The 19702-nt window shown below is 38.2% G+C and overlaps 1 protein-coding gene across 8 annotated transcripts in view; it reads left to right on the forward strand.

Annotated features, from left to right (window-relative positions):
- Positions 1 to 19702, forward strand: part of TNS3 (tensin 3) — a 203857-nt gene that overhangs the window by 39804 nt on the left and 144351 nt on the right. For all 8 annotated transcript variants that reach the window (XM_087892371.1, XM_087892365.1, XM_034416437.3 and 5 more), the window contains 5 exons: positions 1857 to 2028; positions 6647 to 6697; positions 7504 to 7626; positions 10452 to 10516; positions 17925 to 18008. In XM_087892371.1, the coding sequence (XP_087748497.1) occupies positions 1879 to 2028; positions 6647 to 6697; positions 7504 to 7626; positions 10452 to 10516; positions 17925 to 18008 (473 nt within the window). In that variant the 5' untranslated portion in view covers positions 1857 to 1878. The remainder of the gene's footprint in view (positions 1 to 1856; positions 2029 to 6646; positions 6698 to 7503; positions 7627 to 10451; positions 10517 to 17924; positions 18009 to 19702) is intronic.

A 19702-nucleotide genomic window follows, 5' to 3' on the forward strand; every position in this document is an offset into this window, starting at 1 on the left:
TATTTATTCCTCATCTATTTTTTTAAAAAACCAATATTACCCTTCATCCTCATCTCTAATCTTAATCAAATTCAATTTTTCCCTTCTATTCTATATTATACCCCTTCCCATTGTCATCGATTTTTATATCCATCCTCACATTGGTTAATTATGTAATTATGTAATACAGTTGTTTAATACAAATTTAACATTTTAATATAAATCAATTAGTTATATAACTATCTTTTTTGTATATCAATCAATATGAACATGAATATTCCAATTATTTCCATGCAATCCAATTTCTTACAAATCAATTAATTATATTTACCAATAATAATAAACCAAATAATTTCCCCCATATATTCCTCCAAACCACAACTTAACCATTTCTGCTTTCAACACAATATACAATTAATAGTATCTCAATTATTACAATTCCCTAGTTAAATAGAGCTTTTTTTCTTTTGTGTTTTAAAATCTTGAACCTCCTCTTTTGCCCTAAATTTCCCATTGTTTGCAGTTTTGCACCTACCTTTTTTGGTGAGGAAAAAGAAAAAGAAATCTCTCTCTGCCTCATTTTGTCACGTTGCAGCAAAGACCCTGCTTTACTTTCAGTTTCGTTTTTTCAGCATAGCTAAGGGAAAAAAAAATCTGCTCCTCTCTTTGCAGCTAGCAATAGAGCCCTCCGCAAAACAGCTGAGAGCAAATCAGCTGAGAGTCCAGAGACTGATCAAATCAACTTATGGTAATTAACCATAAACTGAAGCTCAAAGGGGCTGTTTTTTTCTATTTTTGCAGGCACTGGTCTTCTCATTTGTTTTCTTTTAACACTGATCAGCTGTAGGGTGGCCCTTTGAAGCCCCGTGGCAAGAATTTAAACGGTTTGTTTCCCTCTAGCCATCAGCTGGGACTCAGGAGGCAGCAATAGATTGGGAGTGGGCGGGGTAAGCGAACGGCGACTGGCGATCCAACAGAGGCAGAGGGTGAGGGTGAGTGAAGACGTTGGGGGGCGAGAGAGGACTTTGGCGACCCCTGTGAAATGGCCGTTCGACCCCCAAAGGGGTCACGACCCCCAGGTTGAGAACCGCTGGTGTAAGGTGATCTGGTAAATCTGGTGATGTGGATTGGGACACAAAGATCATGCAAAGCTGCCCAAAGCCCACTGTGTTGTTTTCTACACTGTCAGAAACATTTCCGTAATCAATAAAGCACCTATAAAGATCCTTTTGATATTCACGTTCCTTTTCCATAATCCATCTAATACTGGCAATGTGATTTCAAGTGCATTGCCCCTTTCTAAAGCCTGCTTGTACATCAGATAACTCTTGATGATAAAATTATGTACTCTGTGTTTAATTATTTTTAACAGAATCTTGTTTGTATGAGAAATCAATGCAATTGTACAACAATCTCTGGCATTGCCTTTCTTTACTAATGGGATAAAAACAGATCTTTGCCAGTCCTGAGGCCATTGACATGTTTTCCATCTCTTGACATGGGGCAGTGATGATGTTAACTGACACTGATTTTAGTAATTCCACAAGTATTCCATCAAAACCTGGAACTTTCGAGTTTAACAATTTCTCCATGGCCCATTCTACTATTTCTTTCAAGATGTTTTGTTCTTTATTAATTGGGCTGTCATCATTGTCATCTTGGTAATAAGTCAAACTACTACAAAATGCTTTTGTTTGAAGGATTTATATCAACATTGTTTATTCATATTTAAGTCATTTTTTCAGTTCTCCTTTAAAAAATATTTTCTTTTTTTTCTTAAAAGCCATATTCTATGTGTCTTAGTTTACTTTCTATGTAATACTGTATGACCACTTGCCAATATTTAAAGTGGCCTTGTTCTATCTTGTTCATCACAGAAGTACAGATTTTGACCTTATTATGGAGGAAAGTTATGAACTGGACCTGACTTATGTTACTGAAAGAATCATTGCGGTATCGTTCCCAGGAAGCTGCTCAGAGGAAATTTATCTAAACAACTTCCAAGATGTAATTGGCATGCTTAAATCCAGACATGGTGGCAACTACATGGTAAGAGGAGATGCAATCTCTATGATGTCGTTCGTCATCTAAACATTTGATTAGATGATGTATCTATTGTTATATTTATATTACTAGATTTTCTTGTTTGTAATGTGTGAAATGACCCCAAAAGCATTAGCAGCTTTATATTTTTTGAAATTCAACTTTCAAAAGTTGAAAGGGATAGTCTTTAGCAGGAGATCTTTACAATCTTCTAGTCCCACTTACTCAAGCAGGAGAGCCTATACCATTCTGAAAAATGGCTGTCCAATCTCTTCTTAAGAGCCTCCAGTGTCCCAATCTCTTCTTAAGAGCCTCCAGTGATGAGCACCCACAACTTCTGGAGGCAAGACGCTCCACTGATTAATTGTTCTCAGTGTCTGTCAAACCTATTTCTCTAGAGGTCATTGAGAATGGTTTAGATTTGGGCAACTTAGCCCCCAATAGGATCTCTATGGAGCAGTCAGTTGGCTGGTTGGGCGGAAGCACGTCTTAGCCCTTTTCACTAAAAAGGTCCCATAGATCCCAATATTCTTTAGGGATCTGAGTATTGCCTTTGGGGCGCTCCTTCGTTGAAGCTCCCACCTCCCTTCTTGGCTTCATCTGCAGCAGCTTAAGGGTAGGGCCCTCAAGTTTCTTTTCCAGTTCCCTTTTGGGCAGGCCCACCCATCTTTAACATCCTCCTCCTCCAGTTCACATAGGGATTCCACTTCAGTAGCCATGCCAAAGCTAATATGAGGGATCTCTCCATGCCAGGTACCACAATAAATCTCAAGAGTTTCTGTGTGCACTCCCATTCTCATCTCTATTGGCTTGGTGATGAATGTTGCTGGGGCCCCACCCACTACTGAGCCAAAAGGTGGCAAAAAGCCACAGGCACTTTAAATTGCTTGAATCTTAAACCTAGTTTCTTAACTAGGGCAGGGTTGATCATGCATCTGGTGCAACCTGAGTCCAGAAGAGCTGTCAGGTTCCCCTTGTGTCCCAAGGATGGAACCACCAGTTCTGTGGGGATGGTTACTGGGATCATTGGCTGACTTACCAAGGGATCATAATCATAATCAGTATCACTCTCCATCAGACCATCATCTGGGATGGTTATAGTTCTCTTGCCATCCTTCGGGGAGGGGGTGAATCAATGACTTCCACTCCCTCCAGGGCGATCTCTTGGGTTCTCTGAGGTAGCTTCCCTGGCTCCTTGGCTGGTCCCCAGAGTGTCTTTTAGGCTGGGCATATAGGTTGGCATTTGGCAGCTCAGTGCCCCTCCTTCACTTGAAACAGCCATTGGAGCATTGGTGCAGGGTCTGTTTGTGGGCCAGTAGCTTTGGGGCTTCTTTCTTTTCCAGGATGGATCTCTTCCCCTTACGGCTGAGATATGAAAGAGCCAAGTTGAACTTGACCTCTTCAGCCAAAACATATCAGCCATGGAAAGGGGGAGGGGTCACTCCAGGAGATACTGGTGTTGTAGATATTATCATTCAACCTGCCCTGGACACACTGAATCAGCATATCCTGTGGCCAGTCATCAGGCCAGATTGCAGAATTCTTGAGTGGAGGTGGCTACAGATCGATTGGTCTTGACTTATGGTCTTGATCCTGGTTCTGGCTTTGTAGTCAGCCAATGGGTCTTCAAAGCACTTTCAGAGTGTTCCCATGAAACGGTCAAAATTATGCAGCTCGGGGGATCGTCACTGTGGAGGCTGACCATCCACTCTGTTGCAATCCCCTCCAGTGCCCTGGTAATATACTGCACCTTTGTCCCCTTGGTGGATATTTCTGGACCATACTCTTGCATATAGGTTCAGACTTGAACTAGGAAGAACCCAGTTGCTTAGGGTCTCTCACTTCTAGGGCTGATGGTCTGTGACCTCTGTTTCTCACTGGTGCAGCCCAAGGCATGCTGCTGGCTGAGTGACTGGGACAGCAGCAGTTTGTGGAACTAGACCCTGCCATAGCTGCGGGGGTCAATATCGTCATACCATCACTGCCTGCGGGTTGCGCTGGTTTGGATAGTCATCTGTGCCATCTGCACCAGAGCTTCATGCACCTAGAGGTTGCAAGTACTCGATTGTGTACTCCAGCAACTCATCCTTCTGGTCTGCCTCACCCTGAATTGTCTCCCCCTCAATCTTGATGCATGGCTCTCTCCAGAGGCTCCCTCGGCTCCTGTATATGAATGTTATCCGGAGAGCTTTTCTTCCCAGTCTTCTTTCTTTCTGACCTCCAGTGTTCATCAAGATCTCAGCTGGTTCCTGCAAGCTTCCACCTCACCTAGCCATTTGGGGAGGTCTACTTTGCCTCACCTAGCCATTCGGGGAGGTCTACTCTGTTCCCCCCCCTCTTCCCAACTTCAACCACCTCCTGGTCACTCTTGTGATCTGACATACTTATCATTTATTATTTTTATGGAGACTGGATTTATGAGGTTGGTGCTGAAATAAAAGTTAAAAGTTAGTTCTCAGCTCCTCTTGTAGCTATTGTTGAAGTGAAATTGTTTATATTCCTCAGTTCTTTCTTGTGGCTAGTGTTTAAATAAATCAGTTGGTAAAATGCATAGAGAAAAATGGAGAGAATATACTATGTGTGTATGATCACAATTAAGATAAAAGTATAAAACTGTAATAAAGTGTCCTCATTCCCCATTCCTTTAGTTCGTCTATTTCATCCACCTTTTTGTAAGTTGCCATCATTCTCAAATGGTGTGCTGCATGTTCCATTGCCTTTCTGCTATTCCTTCTCCCTGTCCACCTCGTCTTCTTTTTTTTTACTTTTTAAAGTTTGCTTAATTTGATCTGTGATTTTACTCCTTTTTCTTCTTCTCTACTCTGAATGCCTGATTGTTCTGCACTGGGTTCTTCTCTTTTGGTCTACTTGCTGGCTGATTACTCTGTGCTGGCGCTGGCCTCTGCATGTTCAGTGCAGAGACCATGGCTCACTTGCACGCTTGCCCTCACTCATACTCTTGGTCTCTGCATGCTCACCAGTCACTGCTTAGTCTCTCCTTCATGTCTCTCTGCTTGCTTGTTGGTTATCAGCTGATGATTGCTGCTTGCTGCTCCTTGCTCCTGTAGCCAGTTGCATGCTTGGAGCAACTAATTGCTTGTTACTTCTGTACAGTCTTTTCCCATCCTCCTCCTTTCTCCTTCTCTTGTCCGTCTTCTCCTCTTGATCCTTCTTCCTGCCTTTCTCCTTCCTTTACTTCTTAAACTTCTCGTTCTGGTTCTTCTTCTCCGCTTTCTTCTTAAATTTTTATTTTTTTACATCTTTCTTAACTTTGCACATCTTTGTCTCTGTAATGGAGCATTGCCTTAGTCACTGCCGCCCTATTGGACAGGAGCCAATAAATAATAGTTAAATGAATAAATTTATTTATTTATCCACTCAGAAATGTTTAAGAAATGTTATGCAAGGCTCTATTCCCTTTCTCTGATTTTATTAGAATATAATGGGCTATCATAGTGTCAGCATTTACTCATAATAAGAAGCCAAGAATAAGTATACAAGTTATTTTTTATGCGCCTAGTGAATGCAAAAGTAGTTTACTGTGCTTGTTCTTTTGCTTGAGTAGATAAAAAGGCATAATCTACTATGCTTTCCGAATTTGTACTTATAATTTATTGCTTCAAATGAGAGATTAGTTGCTGTTTTATAATCCCAGGTTTAGATATCTAAATAAAATATTTCATATGTGTTTCTTTTATATGTGTACAAAAAGGACCGAAGTGAAAAAAATGGACTATGTGTTGTACTAAAAATAAGGTTTCTGTATAGGTATTCATATTAAGTTTTCTGTGTATGAGAAAAATATATTAATGAGACATGAAATTGAACATCTCCAAATTCAAAAACACTTGGAAATAAACTTCATTGATATCAAACCTTAAACCTATTTTGTTGAGCATCCAGTTTCTAATAGTCCTTAGCTACATGTTTATAGGAACACCAATTTTTTTCCCAGCAAGCTATTGAGCAGGTATCTATGTTTTAGGAGTCATGACAATAGCCGTTAATAGAGATACCTACCTCCATAGCCCTTGATTACTTTGATTTGAGATAAAAATACAAAGATAAGAATGGAAATTATTACATAGAACAAAAGTGATGCTTGTGGAATGGATAATACTTTATATCAGCATTGAAATAAAATAATAATTAGCTCAAATGAAAATGAGAGTAAATTAAAAATGTATTTGCTTCTTCCACTGAAATCAGTGGCTTTAAGGAATGCTTATGTGGAGCTGGGTCATGCCTACATTTTTTTCATAAAAAGAAATCTTGGCAGTCAATTCTGAATTATTCCTCTATGTTTTGTCAAAATCAGAAGAACTTTGAAATAATACAAATATTCAAGCTTGTCACTCTTCTATTATGACACAGGTGTCAAACTTGATCACGTCACATGACGTCACTTGATGTATTGTGCCGTTTTTGCCTTTACGGAGCCAGAGTGGGTGTGGCCTGTGTGTGATGCATCTGGCCCGCAGGCCACCAGTTTGACACCCCTGTGTTATAAAATTTGTAGGGCCTTTAAGGAACTATCACATCTGCTTAATTTGATTATCAAATATATTAGATGCAGTGTTTAAATTATTAATGTTCATGCTAAAAATATTTTCCTCTGCAACAGGTGCTGAACCTCTCTGAAAGAAGATACGACTTTGCTAAGCTTGACCCAAAGGTATTAACATGTTCTTGTATTAAAGTGCAGAGTTTCTGTTTTATTTTGGTTTTTTTTTTTTACATTGTAGGCAGAATTTTTGAGGATGCTTGGCTAGACTGTCTCCAGCAAAATTGCCAAGGGGGACACTGTCATTTCAGTTAGCAGGTTTTCACAGACTGATTTTTAAGCAAAAAATACCTGTTAAAATAATTTCCTCATTGCTTATTATTAGATTAGTGGATTATTGTGTAAAGAAGTTATATGGTCCAACTACTGATTCCACAATGATTCTGAAATATATATACTCACTGAACCACACCATTTTTGCTGGGAATCTGAATTATCTTTCAGATTATATATTTTTTCTCAATACACAAAAGCTGTTCTCATTTGAATTAATACTTTTTATATTTAGAGTTTGGAAGGACAACATTAGAGTTGTTATTGCTATTTAACAGCTTCTCTGGTAAATCTCATAACTCTATTTGATATTAGGCTACCAAGGTAGAATTGCTGAATAGCTTAGAAAAGTGTTTCTGGGAATCCCATCTGGTAATCAGATGATTATTGTATATATAAAGGCTTGTATTTGTAATGTTTTGATGATTTTCATATGGAATTTTGAGTAATTTAAAAAAGTGAAAAGTGATTCTGATGAGTACTTAAAGCATAGCATTTATAAAAATTATTTGTAGGGAGCAAATAAGGTGGGAAAGACCGTTATGAAATTAAAAATATGAAACATATTTATTCTATATATTAATTGTGTAAATTGCTAAAAAGGTTTGCCTTTATATATTTCTAACACTTTTTAATTATTCCAGATTATGGAAGTGGGCTGGCCTGACCTCCATGCCCCAACCCTTAATAAGATATGCAACATCTGCAAGGCTATGGAATCCTGGTTGAACAGTCATTCTCAACACATCGTGGTGATCCATTGCCGAGTAAATTGCAGTTACAAATCTTTTAGTTAACTTATTGAGTTATAATATAATAGCTATGTGCCTCATGTGGGACTTTGATCCCATATGTAATGGAAAATTTATAAAATCTTCAGATGCATTAATTGTCTGAAGAAATACATAGGCTATACTTGTGGAAGCTTTTACATTTTTTTGAGTAGGCTGGGAAACTGTCAAATATGTTATAGGGCAGTTCAGGTATAAATAGTATTGTAAGTGTGAGAAGCCCCTAAACTGGATTATTTGCCACAAATACAAATCTATTCCTTTGAATATAATTTCTTTTTCTCATTTTATATTTTTAACATGCAAAAATATGACTTTCCTCCTTTCCTCCCTCCCTTCCTCCTTCAAATTTCACTCTCTTTATATCAATCTGCCAATGTACATTCCTTCCTTCTGTCTTCCTCTGTATATTTTATTCCACTCTAAGAATTCTCTCTGGATCATTTCCCCTTGCCACACAAACCCCTTCCTTCTTATGATTCTATAAACTCTCCAATATTTCCCACACCTTTCCCAAATTGTTTCTGTACCATCAGGAAAAGTAATTAACACAACAATAACCATCAGGGACCAGATCACTCTATGCCAGGGGTGTCAAACTTGATTTCATTGAGGGTTGCACCAGGGTGGGTGTGGCCAGGGTGGGCATGGCCATCACAACATCACTCCTGTCGGGAGCTCCTGTGGTGGCCCAAGCGCTCTGCCAGCGAAAACGGGCTCCCGAGCTTCGTTTTTGGCTGCCACGGCCTCCTGCAACCCACTGCCAGTAAAAACGGAGTTCAGGAGGGCTGTGTATGACCCTCACAAGTTCTGTTTTCACTGGCAGAGGGTTGCTGGAGGCTGTGGCAGCCAAAAACAGAACTCGGGAGTCTGTTTTCTCTGGCAGAAGCACCCCGGCCATTCTTCACTGTTTCCAGAGCAGCCCCACAGGCCAGATCTAAGTATTTTATTTATTTATTTATTTATTTATTTATTTATTTATTTATTTATTTATTTAATTAATTTTTATACCGCCCTTCTCCCGAAGGACTCAGGGCGGTGCACAGCCAAAGATAAAAACAAACACACATAAAATTTAAAACAGTTTAAAAGGAATTAAATAATTTGGCCCATTTCAGTTAAGACAAAGACAACCCATATAACTTAAAATTGATCTTGGTATTCAGGCCAGCCCAGCTTGTTGAAATAACAGTGTCTTGAGGGCACGACGAAAGGTGCGTAAATCAGGGATCATCCGTAAATCCCGGGGCAATTCGTTCCAGAGGGCAGGTGCCCCCACAGAGAAGGATCTCTTCCTAGGAGTCGCCAGTCGACATAGCTTGACCGACAGCACCCCGAGGAGTCCCTCTCTGTGGGAACGTACTGGCCGGTGGGAGGCTATCGGTAGCAGAAGGCGATCTCGTAAGTACCCAGGTCCTAAACCATGGAGCGCTCTGAAGAAAGTAACCAACACCTTGAATCGCACCTAGAAGACCACCGGAAGCCAGTGCAGCTCGCGCAGGAGAAGTATTACATGGGAGCGCCATGTCGCTCCCATAATCACCCGCACAACCGCATTCTGGACCAGTTGGAGCCTCCGGGTGCTCGTCAAGGGGAGCCCCATGTAGAGAACATTACAGTAGTCCAGATGGGACCCCGTGTACCCCGTGGGCTGGATCTGGCCCCTGGGCCTTGAGTTTGACACCCTGCTCTCTACTTACTTCTCATATAGGCCCTGTTGAAAGAGCTAGGAACTTAAGGTTTTATAGAAGCCCAACTGAATTAGTATAATAAGTAAAAAAAAAAAAAACCAGGTAAATCAACACGTCGTTCTTATTTTTAAAACAAATTGGAGAAGACACATTAGGAGCAGGGAATTCCAAAGGACAGGAGTCACAACTAAGAACTTCTTCCCTTTAGTAATTTTTGGGCTGTCACCCATAACAATTGCATATTAATACCCATTAGTGGCAAATAATAGATCCCAAGATACAATGTATGAAGACATTAATTCCTTTAAGAGGAAGGGCTCTGCATATTTAGGAATTCATGTGTAATTTTATTAATGAATTACACTGATATGTGGTATGTAATACCAAGCACTTTGAATTTAACTTGAAAGTTAGAAGTCAAACAGTTTAGACAGTCTATTTTGTAACCTTTATTCAGAATAGCAGAGGATTAAAGTTCATGAACACTGGATTCTAGTTCTGCCCCTTCTATTAATTTTCACCTTAATTTTGAAAGGGGAAAAAAATCTAATATAATCCCAAATAGATTTTGTTAATAACCAGACAGTAGCTTTTAAATGTTATAATTTTCTCTATTTCCTATACAAATAGCAGCAATGCCATTTTTACTGATTTATAATCAGCCATAAATTAGCTGGCTTTCTTCTCTGAGTAATTTTGAAACAAGTTAAGACTAGTAGAATTGCTGTTAGTAATTTGTACTGAATGCATGCAGTATGTTTAATAAGATTTCAAAACATTGTGAAAGTAATCATTAAATGCAATCTTGGCTATAAATCATAAGTATCACAAGAAATGTTATGAGTTTATTATGTGCTGGAAAACATACATTTTTCAAAATCTTTCAGAGCACACTGCAAGAAATAGCAGAGATGCCTAGACTTGTCTTAGAATAGCTAACAGAATATTGTTAACACTATATTTAGATTTTTTCCTGTAATTTATAGCTTTGTTATGATCCTAAAATGTCATATAAAATGAAAACAGTGTCTGCAGTTATTAAAAATAGAATAAAGATAAAATATATCCAGTTTAAAAACATAGAAAATATTTATGTTTTATGTTGTACAGGGTGGAAAAGGAAGAATAGGTTTGGTGATCTCATCATACATGCACTTCACAAATGTATCTGCAAGGTAGGATAACAAAACATTTAATGATTATGTGGCTATTTCCTAACTGCTTTCTATCAGAATAAAAAAACAATCTAAAGCTAATTAATTGAAATATTCTAGTTTTTAGCCATCTCTAGGATAACCATGAATAAAATCCAGAGCTGGCCTATGAGATAAATGAGACTTTCACGTCTTCCTGAATGCCTTTTTTTCAATACCACTTTGAAAATATTTATTTACTAGTAGAGTTTCCTTGTAGAAAACTGGTAGGGAGCATCAGAAATATTCCTTCCTTCCTCCGTTCACTCCCAGTCATTCTTTCATTCCCTCCCTCCCATTCCTACTGGCTTCTCCATTTACTTTGCTTGTGGGAAGCTTGAAAAACGGTGAAGCCAGTCAATAGAAAGTTGCAAATCGATGGCCAGCATGAAGATAAATGGCTGCTGCTAGGTGGGGAGGGAAGGAGTGATGTATGGAAGTGTGTGGGTCAAAAATGGTACATAGGAGCTGTGGATGTTGGATGGTATGGCGGGTACACCAAAGATATTGCATGGATCAGGGAGTGAATGGATAGATGGTGTGGGTCTGGGAAGGGTCCTAGGTCTGTGTGAGATGAGCTCTGCAGTTGAGTACTGTGTATGGGGGGCGGTGGGGAATAGTAATAATAAAGAAGGGTCCATGTGGTGCTGCACAAGTCAAGTAGGGAACTTGGGAACAACAAGGAATGTGGGAGCATAGCATGGACCAGGAAATATGTTTGTGGAGTGCCATATAGGTCAAGGAAACCCTTCAGGGAGGGGTGTGGGTTGCATAGAGTACACAAGAGGTGCTGCACAGATTATAGAAGACATGCAAAGGATGGGTACGTAGCAGTGTGCAAGAAGTACTGGGTAAGTCAGAGAAGGCTCATGGGAGGGGGTTGCAGATCAAAACAAGTATGTGGGGATCCTTCCTCACAGTCCCTTCTCTTCTTTTTCCTTCCTATCCCACCCTGTCTCTTCCCAGTAAGTCACTGCTTCTGGATAGACAAGAGAATGAGGGATTGTAAGACAGAATGGCCTTGACTAACTCACTGCAGCCAACTCGCTGCAGTGACAACTCGCCATAATTCAGCAAATACAAAAGTTAATTTCATTTAACGGGAATTGTGGCTCGGAACAGCCATCCTCAGATGCTACTTTAACAGCTCTGAGGTCCTTGGTTAGGACTTGAACTATTAAGTTTTTACCACTCCCAGACTTTGAATCAAATTGAAGATTAAATCTTATATAACAACAACAACAACAACAACAACAACAACAACAACAACAACAACTGTAATACCATCAAACATTCAGACATCCACATCTGCCTATCCCAGGTGCCTGGTAAGAACTCAATAGGTAGACAAAAATGCCAAATCCAAGCTGAACATCTGGTTGACTGCGAAGATCAATATTAATAGTAATATTATCCAGTAAAGCTTTACTTTGGTGTGGTTGTAGTGCTTGGGTGCTCTGAGGAAGATGAGGGCTATGTCAGGTTCAACCATCATGTTGATGGTTGAAAACCAAATGATGGTTGAAAACCAAATGTTTTTTTAAATGTTTTTTTATAATGATTTTTTGGAATGTATTGTGAGCCGCCCTGAGTCTTCGGAGAGGGGCAGCATATAAATTGAATTAATTAAATTAAATTAAATTAAATCATAGGAGTCGGACAAAGAGTATCTCTCCCATAAAAAAATATAGTGATATATAAATATAAAGAAAGCCTTATCAGCTCGGATATCACCCAGGTTAACAAGGTTCGCACTAGATGTTGGAATTCCTGGATATTTGGTGATCAATGAGCTACAGGACTCAGGACTATTGGCTGAGCAACCAAGGCCAACAGCTGCAGAACTACTGGAAGAAAAGGTGTTTACCTGTTGCAAATATACAATAATTGAAAACAAAGAAATAATGATTTGTTATTACAGAAGAGGATATTTGAAACAAATGCACCAGTTCTGGAAAGAACAACATCCAGAATTAGAAATAACAGAACAGAGGTTAGCAGATCAAAGCTGATTTCTAATATGAAATAAAGTACTCACAGAAGCAGAATTGGAAGAACTGCAAAGGTTTACCAAGGGCAAAGAAATCAAAGCCTTGCCAGAAGTAACTCAGAATGGAGAGGCAAACCAAGGGGAGTTGGCAGTAGAGACATGCAGCAGAGATACACAATTGTTTTCATTTGGAAACCAGGCACTCTCTCTGCTACCTCAGGAAGAACAAAGCCCTCTAACTAAAAAAGTAAAAGAATTGAAACAAAGTATCTGAGCATCTAGAAGAGCATAAAAACTTCAGAATATGGTTGCCTGCATTAAAGCTTGTTCCAAAGAAACAGCTAGCACAAGCGTTAACAGATGCAAATACTACAGTATCAAATATAAGCACCAACTCAGTGCAAGAACTCAATGCAGTCATTATCTAACAAGGAAAAAACTGCAGTTTTGGGTGCAGATATGGGATAATCCAAAGAAATACAACAAGGCTGCAGCTTGGTTAAAAGAGGTGGATAAGAATAAAAAAGTTGAAATGAAAGAAGTAGTGATAACAGCAGAAATGGTAGAGAAAAGAGCAAGGAAGACCAAGAATTGGTCAGCACCAAGTGAAGAACTGCATGGTTTTTGGTTGAAACATTTAACTGGTCTATATCTACTCGTTGCTAAGCAGTTTAACAACATACTATAAAGAGATGAAATTGAAGAGTGGCTAACATCTGGGAAAACCTACCTGATAATGAAAGATCCAGCAAAAGGGGCAGCACCAGGCAACTACCAGCCAATTACCTGCTTACAACAACTTTCAAATTGTTAATTAGTGTGGTAGTTGATGCAGTCCAACAGCATCTAATTGAAAACAATCCCTTTCCACTTGACAAGAAAGGAAACTGCTCCAATAGCAGAGGAACAAAAGATCAACTCCTAATTGACAAAATGATTTTGGGAAATTGCAAGAGAAGGAAGACCAATCTGATTGTAGCATGGATTGACTACAAAAAGGCATTTGACTCTGCCCCATGACAATAATCAAGTGCCTAGAAATAACAGGAGTCAGTAGAAACATCAGAAACTTTGAGCAAAAACCAATGGCACAGTAGAAGACACAGGTAAAATACGAATTCCAAAAAAATCCAGGCAAAATTTACAAACAAAGAAAGCAAACAAAAATAGACAAAATATTTTTTTAAATGTGTATTAAAAAAACCAAAAGATAAAAACACATATGCATATGCATATATTATCGTCCCCCCCCCCCAGTTCATTACTAATAAATATATTACAATGTTAGGTTTTTCCCTTGCAAAACAGGACCACAGTTTGTAGACATCTATTTTCAACCAACTTTGCCTGTCCTCCATCTGCTAAAGTAGTTAACGGGTAAATCAACAGCAAACTTCAAAGCCCTCTGTTAACAATTAGTTATTGTATTTAACTCATAGAAAGTTTACAATGGCTTCCTATTTGCCACAAGTCATCATAATGATTATCTCTGATCCTTCTGGGATCAAATATCTTCAATTGGTTCTTAATAATAAAACTTACCCTTAAAATTTTTATTGGGAGTAGCTTTCCCAGCAATTACCTCACCTTCCAATATCCTAAACCTCTGCTGTAAATATCTCCACCACATCCATTGTTGAGACAGTCTCTCTGTAAACCAAAATCTCTTGTCAGCTGTCTGGTTAGATATAATAAATCTATTTTCCAAAATTGATTCATTGTCAATTTAGTCTAAATCGTTTTCTAGTTAGGTAATAAGTCTTTTCTTCATCAATCTTCTTTAAAACATCCATCTCATCACTCATTGAATCTACCAATTCTAAATCTGTAAAATCCAGATTTCTTCAAATTTCTGCAACAGACCTTCTGTTTTCCAGCCAAACTTCTGCTGCTTTGGATCTGCCAGCCACGACTTAGATTTCAGTCCATCTAATTGTAAATCTGGCTTGACTGCAGTGGTTTGCATTAAGCTGATTTTAACACCTGGTAATTTTATCAAGCTTTTTACTAGTTTTCAATTTGAATTTGTAGATTAAAAAGCAGTTGAAAAAAAACAACCCCGTGAAGAAAGAAAAGAAAGTTGAAAATTAAAATCCAGCAAGGGGTTAAAGTAAATCAGCCTTCAACCAGTCAACTAACTTTTAAAAATAAGAATCAAATTAAAAGAAACAATTTTAAAACGTGCAATTACAAGCCAAGCATACTTAAAGAAACCAAACAGCTGAGAGGAAAGATGGACATCCAACTCTCTAACCTAAGGTGACCAGATTTTAACATTGGTAAAGAGGGACATTGTGGGCGTGGCTTATTTTGTGGGTGTGGCTAGCTGGTCATGTGACTGGGTGGGTGTGGCTAGCTGGTCATGTGACCGGGTGGCCATGGCTATGTGTATAGGGTAAGATGAACAGATTTTAACATTGGTAAGAGGGACACCATTGTGGGCGTGGCTTATTGTGTGGGCATGGCTTGGAGGCCATGTGACTGGGTGGGCGTGGCTAGTTGGTCATGTGACCGGGTGGCCATGGCTATGTGTATAGGGACTACTCAGAGGGCTGGAAAGTCATTTCTGACAGGTCCTCACACTTTTGACTGGTCCTCACACTTATGACCATCCTCACATTTATGCCCGTGCAGCATTCTTAACAACCATGTCACTCATTTCACAACTGCTTCTCTTCACCATGGTGATAAGATAGGGCAAAAAACGTAAAATGTGAGGACAGTCGTAAGTTCGAGGACTGGTCAAAAGTGCGAGGACCAGTCAAAAATAACTTTTTCAGCCCTCTGAGTAGTCCATATGCATAAAAGGATACAGTAATAGAGAGGGATGAAGGAAGGGAAGGGAAATTAGAGTAGGAGTGACGGTAAGAGAGGGAGGAAGAGAGGAGAAGAAGGAGAAAGGAAGAGGAAATAGGGAGGAGAAGAAGAGGGTGGGGGGAAGAGAAAGTAAGAAGGAAAGAAAAGAGAGGTGGTAGGTTTGAGGAGAAAGATTGCTGTACAATAAAAAAGATGAAAGGGAAGAAAGCCAACCCCAAACAAATATAAAGATATTAAGATAAAGAATGAATTGTTAAACTTTAAAGAATAAAAGAGAACAAATATGAATAAATAGCAATAATTAGAAACACACATACAAACATACAATGTATTTTCTTTGAACAGAATATTTGGCTGGTTCACAAATTTAAACAGTGTTTAGTCATTTCAATTAAATTTACAATTTCTATATTTCCTTTTTGCCATATTTATTCCTCATCTATTTTTTAAAAAAAACAATATTACCCTTCATCCTCATCTCTAATCTTAATCAAATTCAATTTTTCCCTTCTATTCTATATTATACCCCTTCGCATTGTCATCTATTTTTATATCCATCCTCACATTGGTTAATTATGTAATTATGTAATACAGTTGTTTAATACAAATTCAACATTTTAATATAAATCAATTAGTTATATAACTATCTTTTTTGTATATTAATCAATATGAACATGAATATTCCAATTATTTCCATGCAATCCAATTTCTTACAAATCAATTAATTATATTTACCAATAATAATAAACCAAATAATTTCCCCCATATATTCCTCCAAACCACAACTTAACCATTTCTGCTTTCAACACAGTATACAATTAATAGTATCTCAATTATTACAATTCCCTAGTTAAAAAGAGCTTTTTTTTCTTTTGTGTTTTAAAATCTTGAATCTAAAATCTTGAATTTAAAATCTCTTTTGCCCTAAATAATTTCCCATTGTTTGCACCTACCTTTTTTGGTGAGGAAAAGGAAAATAAATCTGCTGCCTAATTTTCCAATGTTGCAAGCAAACAGCAAAGCCAACAGCCTGTTTTACTTTCAGTTTCGTTTTGAGCTTGGTTTGCACAAAGAGAAAAAAAAACTGCTGAGCAATTTAGCAAGAGCAGAGCCCTGCGCAAATCAGCTGAGAGGGGGAAGCCGAGCTAATCAACGTAGGGCGGCCCTTTGAAGCCCCGCGGCAAGAGTTTAAACAGGTTTTTTCCCAAAATCAGCTGTTTGTCGACAAGAAGCAAATCCCTCTGTCACTCAGAACTCCATCTTGGAGGAACAGGCCTATCTTGGAGGAGGATCAGGCTGTTTTTTTAGAATATTTATTATAGTTTTTATATTTATATTTACTTTTTATATTTTTGCTTTTTATATATTGTGCATTGTCCTTAGTAGAATAGGTGGATGGAGGGATGGATGGATGGACGGACGGACAGATGGACGGACAGACAGATGTTATTTGCAGATAGTGTTTTATTCCACTGTTGATCAAAATATATTTTATTTAATTATTTTTAATAAATGGGATACAGACCATCTTGATTTTTCTGGCCAGGATGTCAATGGAGTTTTGACATCAATGAAAATGTGCCTGTTACAGTCATATTTAGACTTTTGGGGGACTTTACTTCATTCTCTTTTAGTGATTGTGAAACCGGTTTTGTTTTTTCTTATTTGCAAATATCACCAGTGAAAATAGGTTTAGTGCCTTATACTTAGAATGCTAGGCCTAGAATGGCATAAATTATGTAGGATGTTAGAAAAGATTTGAATGATAAGGCCAGATGCAGAGCATAAGGCAATGAATATGTTTAAAGCTTGCTTATGAAGAGGCCTAATTGAATCTATGCTCACCTAATTTTAGTGGTAGCAACTGCAATTAATTCACTGACCCTCTAATTTTTATTTTCCCACCAGAAACTCTCTCAGAAATTTTTTTTCCTATTTTGTTGTTGTTTTGGGTAACAGATACAGTATCAAGAATTAAAGCTGAAATTGTTAATGATTCAGGGTTTGGAGGGGGAAAATCCTTAAAAATCCTTTTATTTCACTCTTCCCTTCCTCTTTATTTAAAATATAAGAGAGATTTATTTAGAGTTAGTATTTTTATTGTTGTTGAATAAAGGCCAAGTGGAGACTGTATTTTAAAATATAGTGTTTTGGGATTCAGATCTCACTGGAATCAAGGAAATTTTAGGTATAAATGATATACACTGTAATTGGAGTAAAATTAATAATTTTAAATAATTTTCAAATATCACATGGACATATTTTTAAATATACTATTTTGAAAACAATATTTATATACCAGATTGTAGAACACTACATAAAAACTATTTTGTTTAGAAGGGATGGGAAAAGAAGCATTAACATTTTAATTAGCATATGCATTAGTTCTTCTTTCAGCTGAAAATTTTCTCAGAGTTGCTGTAATTTGTTTTCGTTGTATTGGGGTGGGTGGGTGGGTAAATGCATGTGCCAAATAGAACACAACATACTGCAATGCTTTGGCATGATTTACTTTATAGCAACCTTTATTTCCAAGATTGGTCCCCTGAAGGATTTACATTTTCTCTCTTCCTTTCACAATAGTGCAGATCAAGCCCTGGACAGATTTGCAATGAAGAAATTCTTTGATGATAATCTTTCTGCTTTAATGCAACCATCCCAGAAAAGGTATTTCAGTTTCTCTTTTAGAAACATCTTTTCTCTCAAAAACATCTTCCTGTTTCAGTAAATACCATTCTTCGCTCCCCCTGTCCATGGTTTTTTTTTTGTTTTTTTTTTTATTTGATTTATATGCTGCCCTTCTCCGGAGACTCAGGGCGGCTTACAATGCGTTAAGCAATAGCTTTCATACTTTTGTATATTTTTATACAAAGTCAGCTTATTGCCCCCACAATCTGGGTCCTCATTTTACCTATCTTAGAAAGGATGGAAGGCTGAGTCAACCTTGAGCCTGGTGAGATTTGAACTTGCAGTAATTGCAGGCAGCTGGTACTACTTAACAGCACTTTAGTCTGCTGCACTACCAGGGCTCCACCAGTTGATGGACATTTCTTAAATTTACCTCTTCTTTCAGCCCTTTTCTCTTCTTGTGAAGTGTGTATATCTTGTTTCAGGTGTCAGTCATGTTTCAAATAGGATATTGCAGCAACTGATCCAAAAATGGGGAGGTTGTAAGAGAAATAAAAACTTTTTATGCTTGCTAATTTTAAAAAAGGGAAGGAAAGAAGGGGAAAAGGAATCAGTGATGGATGGCTGTCCTCAACTCACAAAAACTTTTGCATTTTGGCTACCATCATGTATCCCAGTTGTAGCCTTTTGAACCTATGATGACCTAAGTATTGACCAGGTACTGATGAGCAGAGCAGGAGGCTGATAAAAATCAGAGAAAGATATAGTGTCCAAATAATCTGAAAAAGTTATTCCAAATGGTAATAATAATAACAGTAAAGCATCTTAAGATATCTATATCAGAGTGATCTGGTTGGATCATTACCACTACTGTAAACAACAGCTCCTGAAAGTGCATCAATGTACAGCTTTGGAGAGAAGAATGTCAGCCCCTCTTGTTATTCTTGTACCAAGAGCAAATATGTTTCACCTTTCTCTAGAGTCCTATAGAGCATGTCCTATATGATCAGGCGGTTGAGCTAGCTCAGTGTTTCCCAAACTTGGGAACTTTAAGAAGTGTGGACTTCAACTCCCAGAATTCCCCATCCAGCATGGCTGGCTGTGGGATTTTGGGAGTTGAAGTCCATACATCTTGAAGTTCCCAAGTTTGGGAAACACTGAGCTAGCTTATATAAAGTTATGTTTTGTGTTGTTTGATCAAAAGTTCCCTAGAGGAATTTCAGATACTTAACTGCCAGGAAATAGGGGGAAATATTGACTGTTGATGCATTCTAGTGGATAGGTCCTAATAATATTATTGAACAGAGAAAAGAAACATAGACCTTAATTTAGAGATGGCGGTGGGGTGGGGGACAGATATCTCACAGCAACCACTTTACTTTCTGAAATCAAGCTTCAGTACCATTAATAAATAAGTGAGGAATACTCCTCAGTGGAGTTGGGTCCCTATATCTAGTTCTTGTGGGTTGGACGGGTCTAGGAGAACTTGCTACAGTGAACTCCATCTTCCCATAGCCATCTTATTATAACCAATTTGCTGTGAACATCTCATTGTGGCCAACCTGGGCATGGCCATCTTGCCATGGTGGTCTTGCCATGGCCATCTCGCCACAAGACAACTTGCTGCAGGACAATCCATGCAGGATAATGTAACACAATAAATGTTACCTGCCATGTTATCTGTTTCTTGTACATTTTTTGCATTTTTGCCAATGGAAATAATGTAGAAGAAA

The sequence above is a fragment of the Pantherophis guttatus genome, chromosome 4 (genome assembly GCF_059756535.1).
Source record: "Pantherophis guttatus breed Tessera chromosome 4, ASM5975653v1, whole genome shotgun sequence".
In the NCBI taxonomy this organism is placed as follows: Eukaryota; Metazoa; Chordata; class Lepidosauria; order Squamata; family Colubridae; genus Pantherophis; species Pantherophis guttatus.